This window comes from Medicago truncatula, chromosome 1 (assembly GCF_003473485.1).
Source record: "Medicago truncatula cultivar Jemalong A17 chromosome 1, MtrunA17r5.0-ANR, whole genome shotgun sequence".
Classification (NCBI taxonomy): Eukaryota; Viridiplantae; Streptophyta; class Magnoliopsida; order Fabales; family Fabaceae; genus Medicago; species Medicago truncatula.
The window spans coordinates 29,939,091-29,952,419 of NC_053042.1; the positions used below are offsets into that span (position 1 = coordinate 29,939,091).

The following is a 13,329-nucleotide window of genomic DNA, read 5'->3' on the forward strand; positions in this document are numbered from 1 at the left end:
AAATCAAGACACATAAGTGTTGGGTGCTTTAACATGCTAACCATAATGCAATGAATAGAAATGATAAACTAAACTAAAGAACATCATCAAAAATATATAAAGTAAAAACTTTGTAGGCTTCACGTCTGGTTTGGTTTACGTGTCTCAATGCTATTCTACCATAAAAATTTAGAAGAAACGAAACTGAGTTTCAAAATTACCATCATACACAATTCTTTTTGGACAGGATTCCAAATGACAATCTCCTTACTAAATCATTTATATCATTAAAACTTTACAAGGTAGTTTTTATCAAATGAATGATGGGAAAGCACAAAATTTAGCAACATGCAGATATTGCAAAATATACACACTGCAGCTAACCATGAACAATATTATATTGAGTAAAAAAATGAACGGTAATATATCAATTAATATTAACTACGCTACAAATACAAACATATCAGTGATGCAATTGTTAATCACTGATGCCTTGTTCTTCCCTTAGTTGCATTTACTTGGCTGAGAGGAGAACGAGGTATTAGTGATGGTTTCAACTCCTTTATATCAAATGATTCATTCGAATTGTTTTCCCGGAATTCTTCGACAAGAGTTTCCATTGGCAAGGATCGAAGAGACTCTATTATCGCTCTACTTGGAACTTCAAGTTCACATCTTATTGGGGTAGTTCCACTTGGCTCATAGTCCTGTATGACACAAAATAGTGTAAATCATATGCATAATTTCATCAACTGTCCTATTTAATAGCATGCAAAGATAATCTTCTGAACATCAAATTGAACAGAATATTGAGCAAAACATACCCTATATTGTTTCTGACAAATTTCACTTGCTTTTTCTTCAATTGAAGTTGCTATTCGAGAGTGATCCTCTCTGAAGGTCTCAAGTGTATTCACATGAGTTTTGACAACATTCAACATACCAGATACAGAATCTCGCTCTTGTACATGCATATCTGCAATATCACAAGAAAATGACCACATTAATGCAACAGACAAAAGAACTTTGAAATCCATGTATTAGTGTCACACACACCCCACTAGACACTTACATGCTTAGTGAATCACATTGTGCAAAATAATTTGAAGGAACAAGGATTTAACTCATCAAAACAATACTGCTAAATCAAAGGACAAATATCTTGAACACAACACTCACCATCAAACTGTTGAAGGACATCGTCACTGTTCTTCATCACATCTTCCTCAGCTGTAATCCGAGCAGAACTAATTTCAATGTCATGTTGCATATTGCTATCGGTAGCATACCTGTACGAAATTAATCAATATCAAATGGAAACCTAGTAATGAGATGATTAATAGTTGAGAAAAAAACATTACACTCGGATAAATAAAGAAGAAGAGTGATAACCATTGGAGACAGATATTTCAATCAAGTTACCACACACCTGATAAGTGACACTGCTGCTGAGATATGTTTGGCTCCAATCTCATTTATAACTTCATGTGTCTTCTTTGTATTTCGGAAAGCTGATTGAGCAGTATTGATACTAAACAGAAGGATTTCAAAGACTGTTAGAATATAAAGCAATGGAAAAGGCATGAATCTAAAAGAAATAACAATCACCTCTTCTGCAGGAGCTCCTCCATACAAGAATGTTTAGCAGCAGAAAATTCGGCAGTGTCTCTGGCATCTTTTTCTGCCTGCGTGCATATGCCGTGCCACTTTCTCTTTGAACATGAGACAATATCTCCCATTGATGATACATGTTCATCCACGAATGACTTGCTGGCAATGCCATTTTTGCTAAGATCTGCAAGCTTTGTATCTACCTACAGGGTCAATCACCGATCCATATCTATTCAGTATTAACTTACGAGCATAAACATATACATTACCCATTAACAATCCTCCCCTGGAGGGGAAAACGAAAAGAAAATGGAAAATATATCAAAAGGAGCGCACGAAACAGACCAAATCAATTTGACGAGAAGCGTGATTTGATAATAAACTAGTCATATCAGCTATAAGTTTCTCTACATCAGATCTTGATTGTTCCTGCACAGTATAAGTGTAATAATTTGCTAATCAGTATCAACAATAAACTATTTTAAAAATAAATAAATTAACAATACCATATTATATCACCTCATAAGCTTTTTTAAACTCAGCAATGCTCTTCATTTGCATTTCATCAGCTGCAGAAGCAAAGTTTTCAAGACTTTTTGCTTCTTTCAAAATTGTATCCTCGAACTCATGAGTAAACTCAGATATATCCTTTATTTTCTCAGCATTGGCACTTAATCTCTTTTGGCCAAGCCAAAAAACAACAACAAAAAACATAAATAAATCAACTGTAGAGTCAAAATACTGATACAATATATAGAGCAAAAATTTGTAAGCAAATATATAATTGCAAGAAAAAAAGGCACTGGTATGAATGAGTGGCTAACAGTTATAAATATAAAACGAAGCAAATCCAGAAGCACTTACATGGCGTAGCTCACTTGCAAAAAGTGTCAATTCACCCTGCTGATTTGAAAGAGAAGCCTGAAGATCATCAAGTATTGAACCTGCTTTGGTGGCTTCGGATGCAAGAAACTGATTCACATGGTAAAAGTAACTTTTAATTATAGTTGAACAAGAATGAAGTATGCTAGTGAGACATACCAAATAAACATAAGCAATTTCAATAATTATAGCATAACGTACTTCTTCAATGGAGTGACCATTGGAGGATATAAGAGATGATAGTTCCTGAAAGCTAGCCTCAGAACCCGACCTATGCAAACGCACAACATTTTGCATTGCTTCGACATGAGATATATACAAAGCCCTCAGAGTTGTAACTTTCTGTTTCAAATCGGCAACTTCCTACAACCAATAAAAAGATGGATGCATGAATGAATGACTATAAGAATAAAATAAGTAGAAAGTGAAATCATGAACGAGAGTTTCTAAACTTAGGAAAAGGAATCAACAAATTTAGTAAAAGCCTGAAAGGATGTCACAATCCAACTGTGACAATAGATTATTTTACACACCTTATCATGAATACCCATAAATGAATGGCAAAGGTTCTCCGCACATTCAAGGTGTTCATTCTGTCGAGACAATGATGTTGCCACAGTGTTACGAAGAGAACCAACTTGTTGGGTTAGCTCCACTTGGAAATTATTCACCACAGCTCTGTTATCTAAGTTCAATTTATCTTCTCTACCTAAAAAATGTAATAACTTATACATAATTAGGTTCTTGAATATTTTTTCATCAATCCGAGTGCTGAAATGAATAAAAACCCTCACCAATTTTTAAGACCAATGAAGCATTATCTTGAACAGCTTTCTCCAAATCGGCTCGTAAAATGCATGCTTGATGAGTAAGAGCATTTTCTATTGCAAGTAGTAATTAGCATTAGCACAACAAAGTAAGGAAATCTCTTATAAAAAAATTACGAAGCAACAAAAGAAACGATGATAAAATTAAAACATGCAACCATTCATACCTGCTTTCCTCTGCTCAGAAATGATAAAATCTTTCTCTTTCAGAGTATACCGACATTTCTTTAATTCTTCCTCTGAGTTAGCAAGCATTATGCTGGTCTGCTTCAAGTTTTTCTGCACGGAAAAAATCATTTCTTTTACAAGAATGCATATAGAACTGTGCCACAAAAAGAACAAACGCTCAGACAACTTACCTCGGTGGCATCGAGTTTTGTGTTCAAATGTGAGCACAGCGAAATTTGGTCATTGTATTTGCTTTGCAATTCCTCAAGTTTCTAGTTGAAATATACAAACAAAACATGCTAAGCATAACAGGGAAAAGGACCAAGCCAAAGTATCATCGAAATATAATAGCCAACATAATATACCTTCTGATGACTGTCTAATGCAATATTCATCTGCTCAATCTGATCTCTCATTGCCTGATTATTCCAACAAATGAACATAAACAAAGAAAGAAACCATCTTAGAAAAAAGGAAGTTTTAAACTACAGACAAAAGCAGTGTAACATCCTCAGTGGTTGAAAGTGACATGGAATAAAATACATTTCCTGATAAACAACAACAACAACAACCAAGCCTTATCCCACTAAGTGGGGTCGGCTACATGGATCAAATGACGCCATAGTGTTCTATCATAAACCATATTTGGATCCAACTCATTGACCTCTAAATCCTTTCTAATGGTTTCTCTAATAGTTTTCATGGGTCTTCCTCTACCTCTTTTAACCTGACTCTCCTCCATTCGATCTACTCTCCTTACAACAGCATCTACGGGTCTTCTCTCTACATGTCCAAACCATCTAAGCCTAGTTTCTACTAACTTTTCCTGATAAACATGTTGAAATAATTGTATTGCAACAGTAAAGGTAACAAACATAATAAAATAGTAAACAACGACCTTCTTTTCATTCTCCTCCTGAATGTATCTGTCCTTTGGTATGTAGATGCCATTTTTCTCACGAGCAGCGTAAACCTCTTATCAAAATCATAAATTCATCAACCTCAGAAACACTCAAAAAAGAGAAATCTAAAACCTTACGTAACTTACTTTATCAACCATGAGACAAACACAACTAACCTCCCTTAAGACGCTCAATTTCACCATAGAGATCCTTGATTAGAGTTGTTTTCATCAGTTTTTGGTTAACCTAGTAAAATTAGAAAAGAAAAATGTCTTAGCAGAATGAGACAATGTTTCTCATGGTAAATAAAAAGAAAAATGTCCACACATCCAGCATGTCTTATCATCAGTCTACTATCAGCTCACTTGACAACAAACTTGAAACACTAATGTATCAGTAGAAGGCAAGTTCTCTCTGCAGTTGGAATAAGAGAATATGAAAGCTTTCATTAATCCCCTAAAGCAAGCGCTAAATTTACCGCAACTCAAAATTTGAATTGAAACAGCTAAGTTCATAAGATAATGACACACAGATTAATCAAAATTTTCAAAACAGCGTCTTTGTTTTCAGAAGGGAAATAAAGTTATGCACATATTATGTCTGCTTATATATTACAAATGTTCCGTACAATGGCCCCTAAAAATATCACACAATTCTTCAAAAACTACTACTCTTGTAACATGTCACTAAAGACTAGTAGTACTAAGACATCACTAGATATGCACAGTTTAACAAAGCTCTTAAGCATAGCAACAAACCTCGGGCTTATTTCTTATGTTCTTCGCCCTATGTGCATAATCCAATGTGCTCAAGGTCTCCTCTAAGCAATGAACGGCAGGAGAGACAGTTGCTATGATACATGTTTTTGTTCTTCCGCCGAGTGAATCACGCAATAAACGCGTCAACTTGCTATCCCTAAATTCCAGCTTTTTTATGTAAGTGAACAAGAAAAAGATACACGCAAATATGTACATAATGCCTCATAGACAATTAAGATAGTGTTGACTTCAATTGAAGGGTGTTAACAGATAGAATGGAGCATAATCTAGACATAAACAAAAAGGGAAAAACCTGTAAGGGATATGACCAAGGTGCTCCACAAGTGCAGAGATCACCCGCCCTAGAGTAAGTAAACTCTTATTGATTTCACCCGCTTCTCTTGCACGACCCTTATATATCATGCAAATCCAATCAATCAACTCATTGGAAAATTCTAAGAGTCTATACAAAGTAAGATGTATGGTTAAAGTGCAATACCTCTCTAGCACCAGAACGAGAAATATTTTCTGAACCTGCTAGATCCACTAAATTTAGTTTGCCGCATTTTATAAGTTCTTCACCTTCTGGGGTTGCTTCCTTGATGTGTATGGTAATTGAAAACAAAGAATGTGACCGACTAAAAGGGAAAGCAATTGTTATTGATAATCAGAAATAAAAATTTAACAATTTCTTCAAACAAGCATAAGAGACACGTAAAGCAATCATTAATTACCTTGACTGTTTGTTCAATAAAGTTTCTGCAGTACGCCGTTTGGCAGACCCTCTTTCCAGCAGAGTAAAAATTTCACTTGCACTTGTTACAATTTCTTCTTCCAAACCTCTTACAAGAACGCCACCTTTACCATCCTCCATAAGAGGAAGCTGCTTTTTTTGCTTCTCCTCCAAAGAAGCTTTTGAAAGTTCCTCTGGCGCAAGCAAATCAGTAATTTCTTCATTATACAATTCTAAAAAAGTGACTTTCACGCTATATTCAGCATTTTGGCCTTCAAGAGTATCAAAAATCTGCTTAACAGCCCTAGGTATGACTCCTGCTTCTGAAGGCAACTCTCCATTCGGCCCACACTGTAGGATAATCAAATAAATTTATTAAGAATAATCAGTGAGTATGGAGCATGCATACAGAACATCATTTCATTAATGATTCAGATGAAAATGGTTGACACTAGATTGTACCTTGGTTTTTTTGGATTCACCTTCCATTGTGTATGTCTTCCCTGTACCAGTTTGACCATATGCAAATATAGTACAATTAAAGCCCTCTAAAACTTCGTTTACTATTGGAACTACAGCTTGATCATATAGATCTTTTTGCTTCGCAGAAGGACCAAAGACCTGCATCATATACCATGAATAAATTTCAGAGTTTAAAAATAAAAAGCAACCACCCTGCGAACCATTACATTTCCCATATAATGTTGGCTTATCATGAACTGTAAAGTGCAAGCCAATGTGAATTACTGTTCATTAAAGAATCCAACATAGAATGAAGAAGAATGTCCAAGGGTTATTGCAGTGTTGTCAATTGCAGATAGCAGAATATACGAGGTTGTTTAAATTCTGCTATGCAACAGTGCTATAGCGCCACCGTAACCACTATTTGAAAATATTTTGTATTAAAAAATGTATGGCATAACGATAGCGATTTGTTTGAATTCTGCTGTGCTATAGCGCTGTTTCGCCTCTATAGTTGCTATTTAACAACACTGATATTACTGTTACAAGAGATAATTATTAGAGTTTTAAACTTTCCTGTTATTTAAACAATCTTTTATCAGTTTTTATATTTCAAGAATCTAATACCAATTATCAAACCCCCTAATAAGTAGAGTTTTTGTTAGATAGAATAGAGGATCAGCTAAGGATTAGGACCTACATCTGTTAATAAAGAATAACCGCTTGTATTCATATTCAACAATAATAAAAAATAAATATAAAAAATGATACGAAGAGTTACATAGAGGTAATTGAGAATTAAGATAAGTAAATTGGGAAAGAAGTAGGTTTCTCGAATACCTGAGAGTTAAGAGTTCCAAATCATATTGTGCCATTCAAAAACTCTAGTATTGCATCAATTCCAGTTCAGTTGTATTGTGGTTTGATTAATTAATTCAATTACAGTTTTATAGTTGATTAAGATTTTGACTAAAACTTTTGTTATTTTCAAGCTATCCCAACTTTTCTGCTTAACAACGAAGCGTTTAAATCTATGTAACACGACACTTCCTATCAATAACTTGTCGGCCACCACGTATCACTACATGTCTGATGCCGACACTTCCTATCAATAGCGTGTCGGCCACCACGTATCACTACATGTCTGACGCCGACACATGTGGTTATACTCATTATTCTATTTTCTCAAATTATTAAAATGTAGACGTGACAGTGTCAGTGTCTCGTGTCTGCTATTGTATTGCTTGAAATTTAATTTCCATTTCTTCTGAAGCATCATAAATCCAAGAGTGACTTGACCACAATAATCTTTAATGTTTAACCTATTATTCTTCTTTCAAATTACTCAATCACAACCTAAGAATTGCGATCGATCCCCAAAAGTTAAACAGTGAACACTTAGGTTCGAACAAATCCATGAAACAATCACAAAAATCAATTAAATAATAAGTGAGGAAAAAAAAAAAAAAAAACCTTATCAAAGGTGAAAACTCTATCAAAATGCTTGCCGGCAACATTCTGAGAAACTGATACTTCTCTATTGTAATCATAGCAAGTAACAACTTGTGGTGCATTACTCCGCAGTTCGTCTTCACTGAAAGGCCTGAAGAAGAAGAACAAAAAATAAAACATAAATAAATAATTGATTTCATGATGAAAAATGAATTGAATGGAAAGAAGAATGAAAACCTGCAACGAAGGAGGACTTGAACGTTGACACCTTTCTCCTTCTCGTAACGAACGGAAGACATGTTTGGATTGAAGAGAGAGTGATGAAATGATGAAGAAGAAAGAAGAGAGAAATGGGTTTTTGGAGTTTTGACTTAGGACAAACGTGATTTTATTACCCTTTCACGCGGGAGCCTTTTTTTCATTTGAATTTATTTTAACCTCGTATCATATTTCAGACACAAAACTAAAAACACGCTCTCTCTATTTATTAATCAATCAATTATTTAATATTTTCTAACATACAGTAATTATTAATTATTATTATTAGTCCTCTCAAAATATTAATTATTATTAATACTCTCTCCGTCTCATTTTAACTGAGTCTTTTGTTCATTCACACATATTAAGAAAAAGTGTATAAGTGAAAGAGTAAAATTGTTTTAAGTGTCTTATTAAGTATTGGTGCATTCATTTTTATCATAAATGCAAAATAGAATATGTTGAATTGAGAATGATGAAAAGTAATATTAATTAAAGTTATAAGTGAAAAAAAAATATTATTTTTGTATTGAAAAGTGAAATGGTCAATTTTTTGGGACAATATTTTTTTTCCAAATGACTCACTTATTATAGGACGGAGGGAGTATTATTATTTTGGAAAAGTTTTTTTTTGTTTTTTGAAGAAGCTAATATTTTTCTGTTTTCTTATATATTTTTTTTCATTAAAGGAAATCATGTTTGAGACACTTTCGAATATTAAAATATAAACACATTTTGTTGTTGAGATTCGAACATATTGATTATTCATGTTGTGGGAGTTTTTTGGTGTTGGTCGGGGTTTGAACCTCAGATCTTACATATTTTATGCATTTGACCCTATCAATTGAGATAAACTCACGATGACTCATATTGTGAGAGTTTAATTTCTTTTGTTAGACTCAAATTATGTTGGTTATTAATATTATTACATGTATGGTATATTGCAGAGAATAATATAAATATTTTATTGTAATAAATAATTTATATTTGGAATATAAAATTAAGAAAAAGATCAATAATGAAAAAATTACTATAACTGGATATAAAAATATAAAATAAATATACTTTTATGTATTCAATGAATTTGGCTAAAAAAATATATTCAATGATTTAAACCACTAAAAATATATTTACAATATGATACTCCCTCCGTCCCAAATTGTTTGTCACTTTAGAAAAAATATTTGTCCCAAATTGTATGTCACTTTAGAATACCAATGAAACATTAATGTTATTTTTCCTATTATATCCTTAACTATTTATTACTCATTCTTTTTTCAATTCTTTCATTTATCTTTCTCATATAATTTATTAAGGATAATTTTGTAAAACAACTCATAATATCTCTTTCCCACACAATATTAATTACATTTCTTAATATGTGTGAAATGTCCAAAACGTCATACAATTTGGAACGGAGGGAGTAGGAAGTACAATGCACCATAAACAATAAAAAAAAAGGTAAAAAAAAATGTACATCATTTATCCTACAATGTTTTTCACATTTAACAATTTCACGCAAACTAAGAAAACATGATAAATGAAAGAAAGGAGGAGATGATATTTTTTTTTTCTTATTTATTTGTAATGTTTTGGTCATTTATCTTTTTTTTTTTTTTTGAAGGTGGTCATTTATATTCTGTTTATAACATTATGTCTTTTATCTTTTAAAGTGAATACAAGTTAGTCCTTTTTAATATTTTTTATTCAAAACATGATGAGTTGGCTAACCATGTAAGATTATTATAACAATTTTATTCTTAAATAATTTCTTTTATCAAAAAACTCCGAAAAGGGCTACATTCATAATTTTCACAAGTCACAAGTATCTTCATCTTTAATCTTCTTCATCAACCTTCATCGCACTAATCATAACTTTCATCCTAAACTTTTTTGTTGTTTGATTGTTTGGAAAGAAGACGAAGATTCTTGATTTTGATGGGTTTAAACTTTGAAAATAAAATGAAGAATATTCGTGATGATAATAAATATAAAATATGATGTTTACTTTTTTAAAAGAAGAAATTAATTAAGAATAAAATTATTATAAATAATCCTATGTGACAAGTCAACTCATCACTTTTTTGAATAAAAAATGATTAACTTGTATGAGCTTTAAAATATAAAGGATCTAAAAGTGAAAAGAAAAAAAAAAAAAAAAAAACCTAAGTGATACAAATAAATAATAAAAATGAACCTAGTGTAGTTTTGCCTAAAAACATTACACCCACAAAACTCATATTCCACCTCCAACATTTCTTTCTGTTGCAACCACTCCAAATTTTCTAATTCTCCCAGATTCAGCTTCTCCATCTCATTTGTTATTTACTTCTTCAAACCCTCATTTGCTTCTTCTTTGTTAAGTTTGTTTGCATATTTGAAGAGAAAAATGGTAAAATTTCAAAAAATTGTGATAAGGTCTTCCTATGTTTCTAATTTCTCCTATGATAGTGTTACGAATAGACCATAGTTTTAAGAGTGTTATTTTTCCCATCCTACTGTCTTCTCACGCGTCCTGCAAAAATTTTAAAAATACCTTGTTAGTACTTTCCGGATTTTAAAATCCAAACAAAATCGATATGACAAGGGCCTGCTCTTTTCTTCAATATGACGCCTTTTCTCTTCCAATTTCTCCCCCATCTTCTTCCTCAAATCAAATACCCCTGTTTGTCATTCTCTAACAAAGGCTTTGTAAGATCTTCCAAACTGTTGCTACTCTTTAGTGTTGCTGTACCATAGGAACTTACTGGTGGTACTAAAGAATCTGATGGTTTACTAGTTGGTGCTTGAGTAGATTCAACACTCTTAGGTTTATGTTGTTTGTTAGCTGGATCATAATTTGAGGTGCTTGCACTAGCTTCCGACACAGCTTTTGCTCCACTAGAAGATTGATTATTGATATTAATCGAAGTGGAAGTCTCATTCCTATTTTCTTGGTTAATTCATATGAAGGAATTTGTTGATTTCAATTTTCAATGGATGGATTCGGATTACATAATCCGGATGTTTTTACACATTCCGGATTATATAATCCGAAATATGTAAATCACTCTGTTAAAAGTCAACAAATAGGGTGAAAAATGATGATTCCGGATAACATAATCCGGAATGCGTTAAAACAATTCTCTAGTATGACCAATATTTTTTTTTTTCCAGAAACAAGCTTTGAATTGCATAAAAAATGGTTGGAAATATTTTGTTGGGAAGAATAAATCATTGGAACCTGGTGTTGGAGTACTTATTTCTCTACATTACAATGCTCAAAGTATGAAGCTGACATATCCAGAACTCTTGTGATGAATGAGAAAAGTAAAGTTTCAATACTCACTTCAAAGCATTAGAATCATGAGTCATGAATTGTAAAGATTTCAAATTCCAAATTAACTTATCTCATCAAAAGCTTAAAAAATATCAATGCTTGGTTGGTGAATTGTGCACACAACAGTTCTCCCTGTGTCTACCGTGTTTCTCACAGTTCGCATCTCAATAGCAGCGGCTCTAGCATCAAGGCCTGATGTTGGTTCATCCATGAAGATGATTGAAGGGTTAGAAACCAATTCCACAGCAATAGAAAACTTAAAATAAAAAATTCTAGAAAAACACCATTCTAGATTATATAATCCGGATTGTTCCGAAGGTAATTTTAGAAAAAATAGGGCGCGCGAGAAAAGACATAGGGTGGAAAAAGTAACACTAGTTTTAATGTTAATGTGGTTTCCATTTCCTCTTTGTACTGCTTGGACAACATTCTTTGGTTGTGATAAATACACCATGGCCAAGGGGAGATTATGCAACTTCTTTAAATAGTACGACAACGTGAGGGACAAAAATAATCATCAATGCAAAATGCTGAAGAAAAACGATGAATTGCATCAGAGTGAAATGGCTTGTTTGGGTCATTGTGGGTAGGGATGTAAATGAATACCCATGATGTGGATAGTGTGATATACGTGTCCGCTCCGTTAGATAAGTATGAAATATGTATCTTATCCATATCCGCACAGATATCCGTTTAACGGGTAAACTGCGGATTTTGAGGTAATTTATATAGATATCCATGTATAACATTTATATAAATAAAATAAAAAATTTGTTTAATTTTTATTTTTTTATCTAAAATTTAGAAACAAAGGTTCTTCACATGCATTTTCTTTTCTTTTTAGCAAAACATAATATTCATACATTAAAATAACAAAAAAGATCATTAACTCAACAAAAACATAAATAAAGTTCTTAGATATAACAAAAACATAAGTAAAGCTCGTCATATTCAACAAAAACAAAGCTCTTGCTTCATCAATCCCAACCATTTTCATTTTCTTTTAAAAGAGCGTAATAACTGATAACACTCACAATATCTAGGGTGTTTTCTTAGAATGTTGAATGATATTGAGGATATTTATGTAATTTAATCGGTTTAATAGCGGGTGTGGATACCATTAAATCCACATTTGTATCCATTAATTAGCGGGTAGTTAAAAAATTCATTTATTTTATCCATAGATATCCATTAAGGTATCTGCTTCGTGCCTGTGACGGATTATATCCGCGGGTATCCACGGATGCAGATTTTTTTGCCATCCATAATTATGGGTCTAAGTTGTGTTGCAATGTTTTTGTTACTTCTGACTAATTATTTAAGATATTGTAGTCAAATTAGTATTTAGTTGTGAATATTTTTAAGTGTGAGATTGCCTTTTATGCTTTATCATATTTTTCGTGATAGGACTTCTGCTCTTGGGTTTTAGATTGAATAAGCTCAACCTTCCTTTTTAGATATGGTTTATGACATTTGTTGATTTTGTTGCTTTGCAATACACTCCTTTTTCCCTTTACCATGATTTTGGTAAAGTTTTTAAGGAGACAATTGATGTATAATCTCTTGATTGTTATCTTGGGTTGTTGTCCCCCTAAGTGTTTGTTTTATCATTCTTTTTTATTTGGTCAAATGTATGTAAAGGTCTTTTAAGTTTTTCATTTTTTCCAAAATCGTCCTTTAAGTTTCAAAAGTTCCAAACAAGTCCTTTTAGTTTTTGAATCGTTTCAAACAAGTCCTATTGTAGATAGCATAGTTGGTAATTGGTTCCTTGAACTCATCTTTGGTACCAAATCTGCCTCCTAACACCCACTTAAAATTAGTCATCTTTTTAGGCATGACAAATGGTGGATAATGCTTTTTGTTGCTATCATCTAAATCATCACTATCATTCTCTAAAAGGACTTGTTTGAAACGATTCAAAAACTAAAAGGACTTGTTTGAGACTTTTGAAACTTAAAAGGACTTGTTTGAGACTTTT

The 13,329-nt window shown here is 32.6% G+C and overlaps 1 protein-coding gene across 2 annotated transcripts; it reads right to left on the bottom strand.

Moving 5' to 3' along the window:
• Positions 1 to 228: 228 nt before the first annotated feature.
• LOC25483804 (kinesin-like protein KIN-5C) lies at positions 229 to 8,164 on the bottom strand. Of its 2 annotated transcripts, XM_013612514.3 has the most exons (23): positions 8,012 to 8,164; positions 7,796 to 7,925; positions 6,323 to 6,481; positions 5,862 to 6,211; positions 5,627 to 5,765; positions 5,441 to 5,538; positions 5,128 to 5,284; positions 4,546 to 4,615; positions 4,366 to 4,442; positions 3,833 to 3,886; positions 3,659 to 3,739; positions 3,467 to 3,578; positions 3,267 to 3,353; positions 3,006 to 3,181; positions 2,674 to 2,835; positions 2,455 to 2,562; positions 2,110 to 2,268; positions 1,936 to 2,019; positions 1,588 to 1,793; positions 1,409 to 1,510; positions 1,159 to 1,268; positions 804 to 955; positions 229 to 686 (listed from the first exon to the last, which is right to left on the bottom strand). In XM_013612514.3, the coding sequence occupies exons 1-23, from the start codon at positions 8,071 to 8,073 to the stop codon at positions 462 to 464; spliced, it is 3,060 nt and encodes a 1,019-aa protein (XP_013467968.1). In that variant the 5' UTR covers positions 8,074 to 8,164; the 3' UTR covers positions 229 to 461. The 2 variants fall into 2 exon arrangements, with proteins under 2 accessions (XP_013467968.1, XP_024636081.1); XM_024780313.2 differs by lacking the exons at positions 7,796 to 7,925; positions 8,012 to 8,164 and adding an exon at positions 7,163 to 7,332.
• Between the last annotated feature and the right edge of the window lie 5,165 nt (positions 8,165 to 13,329).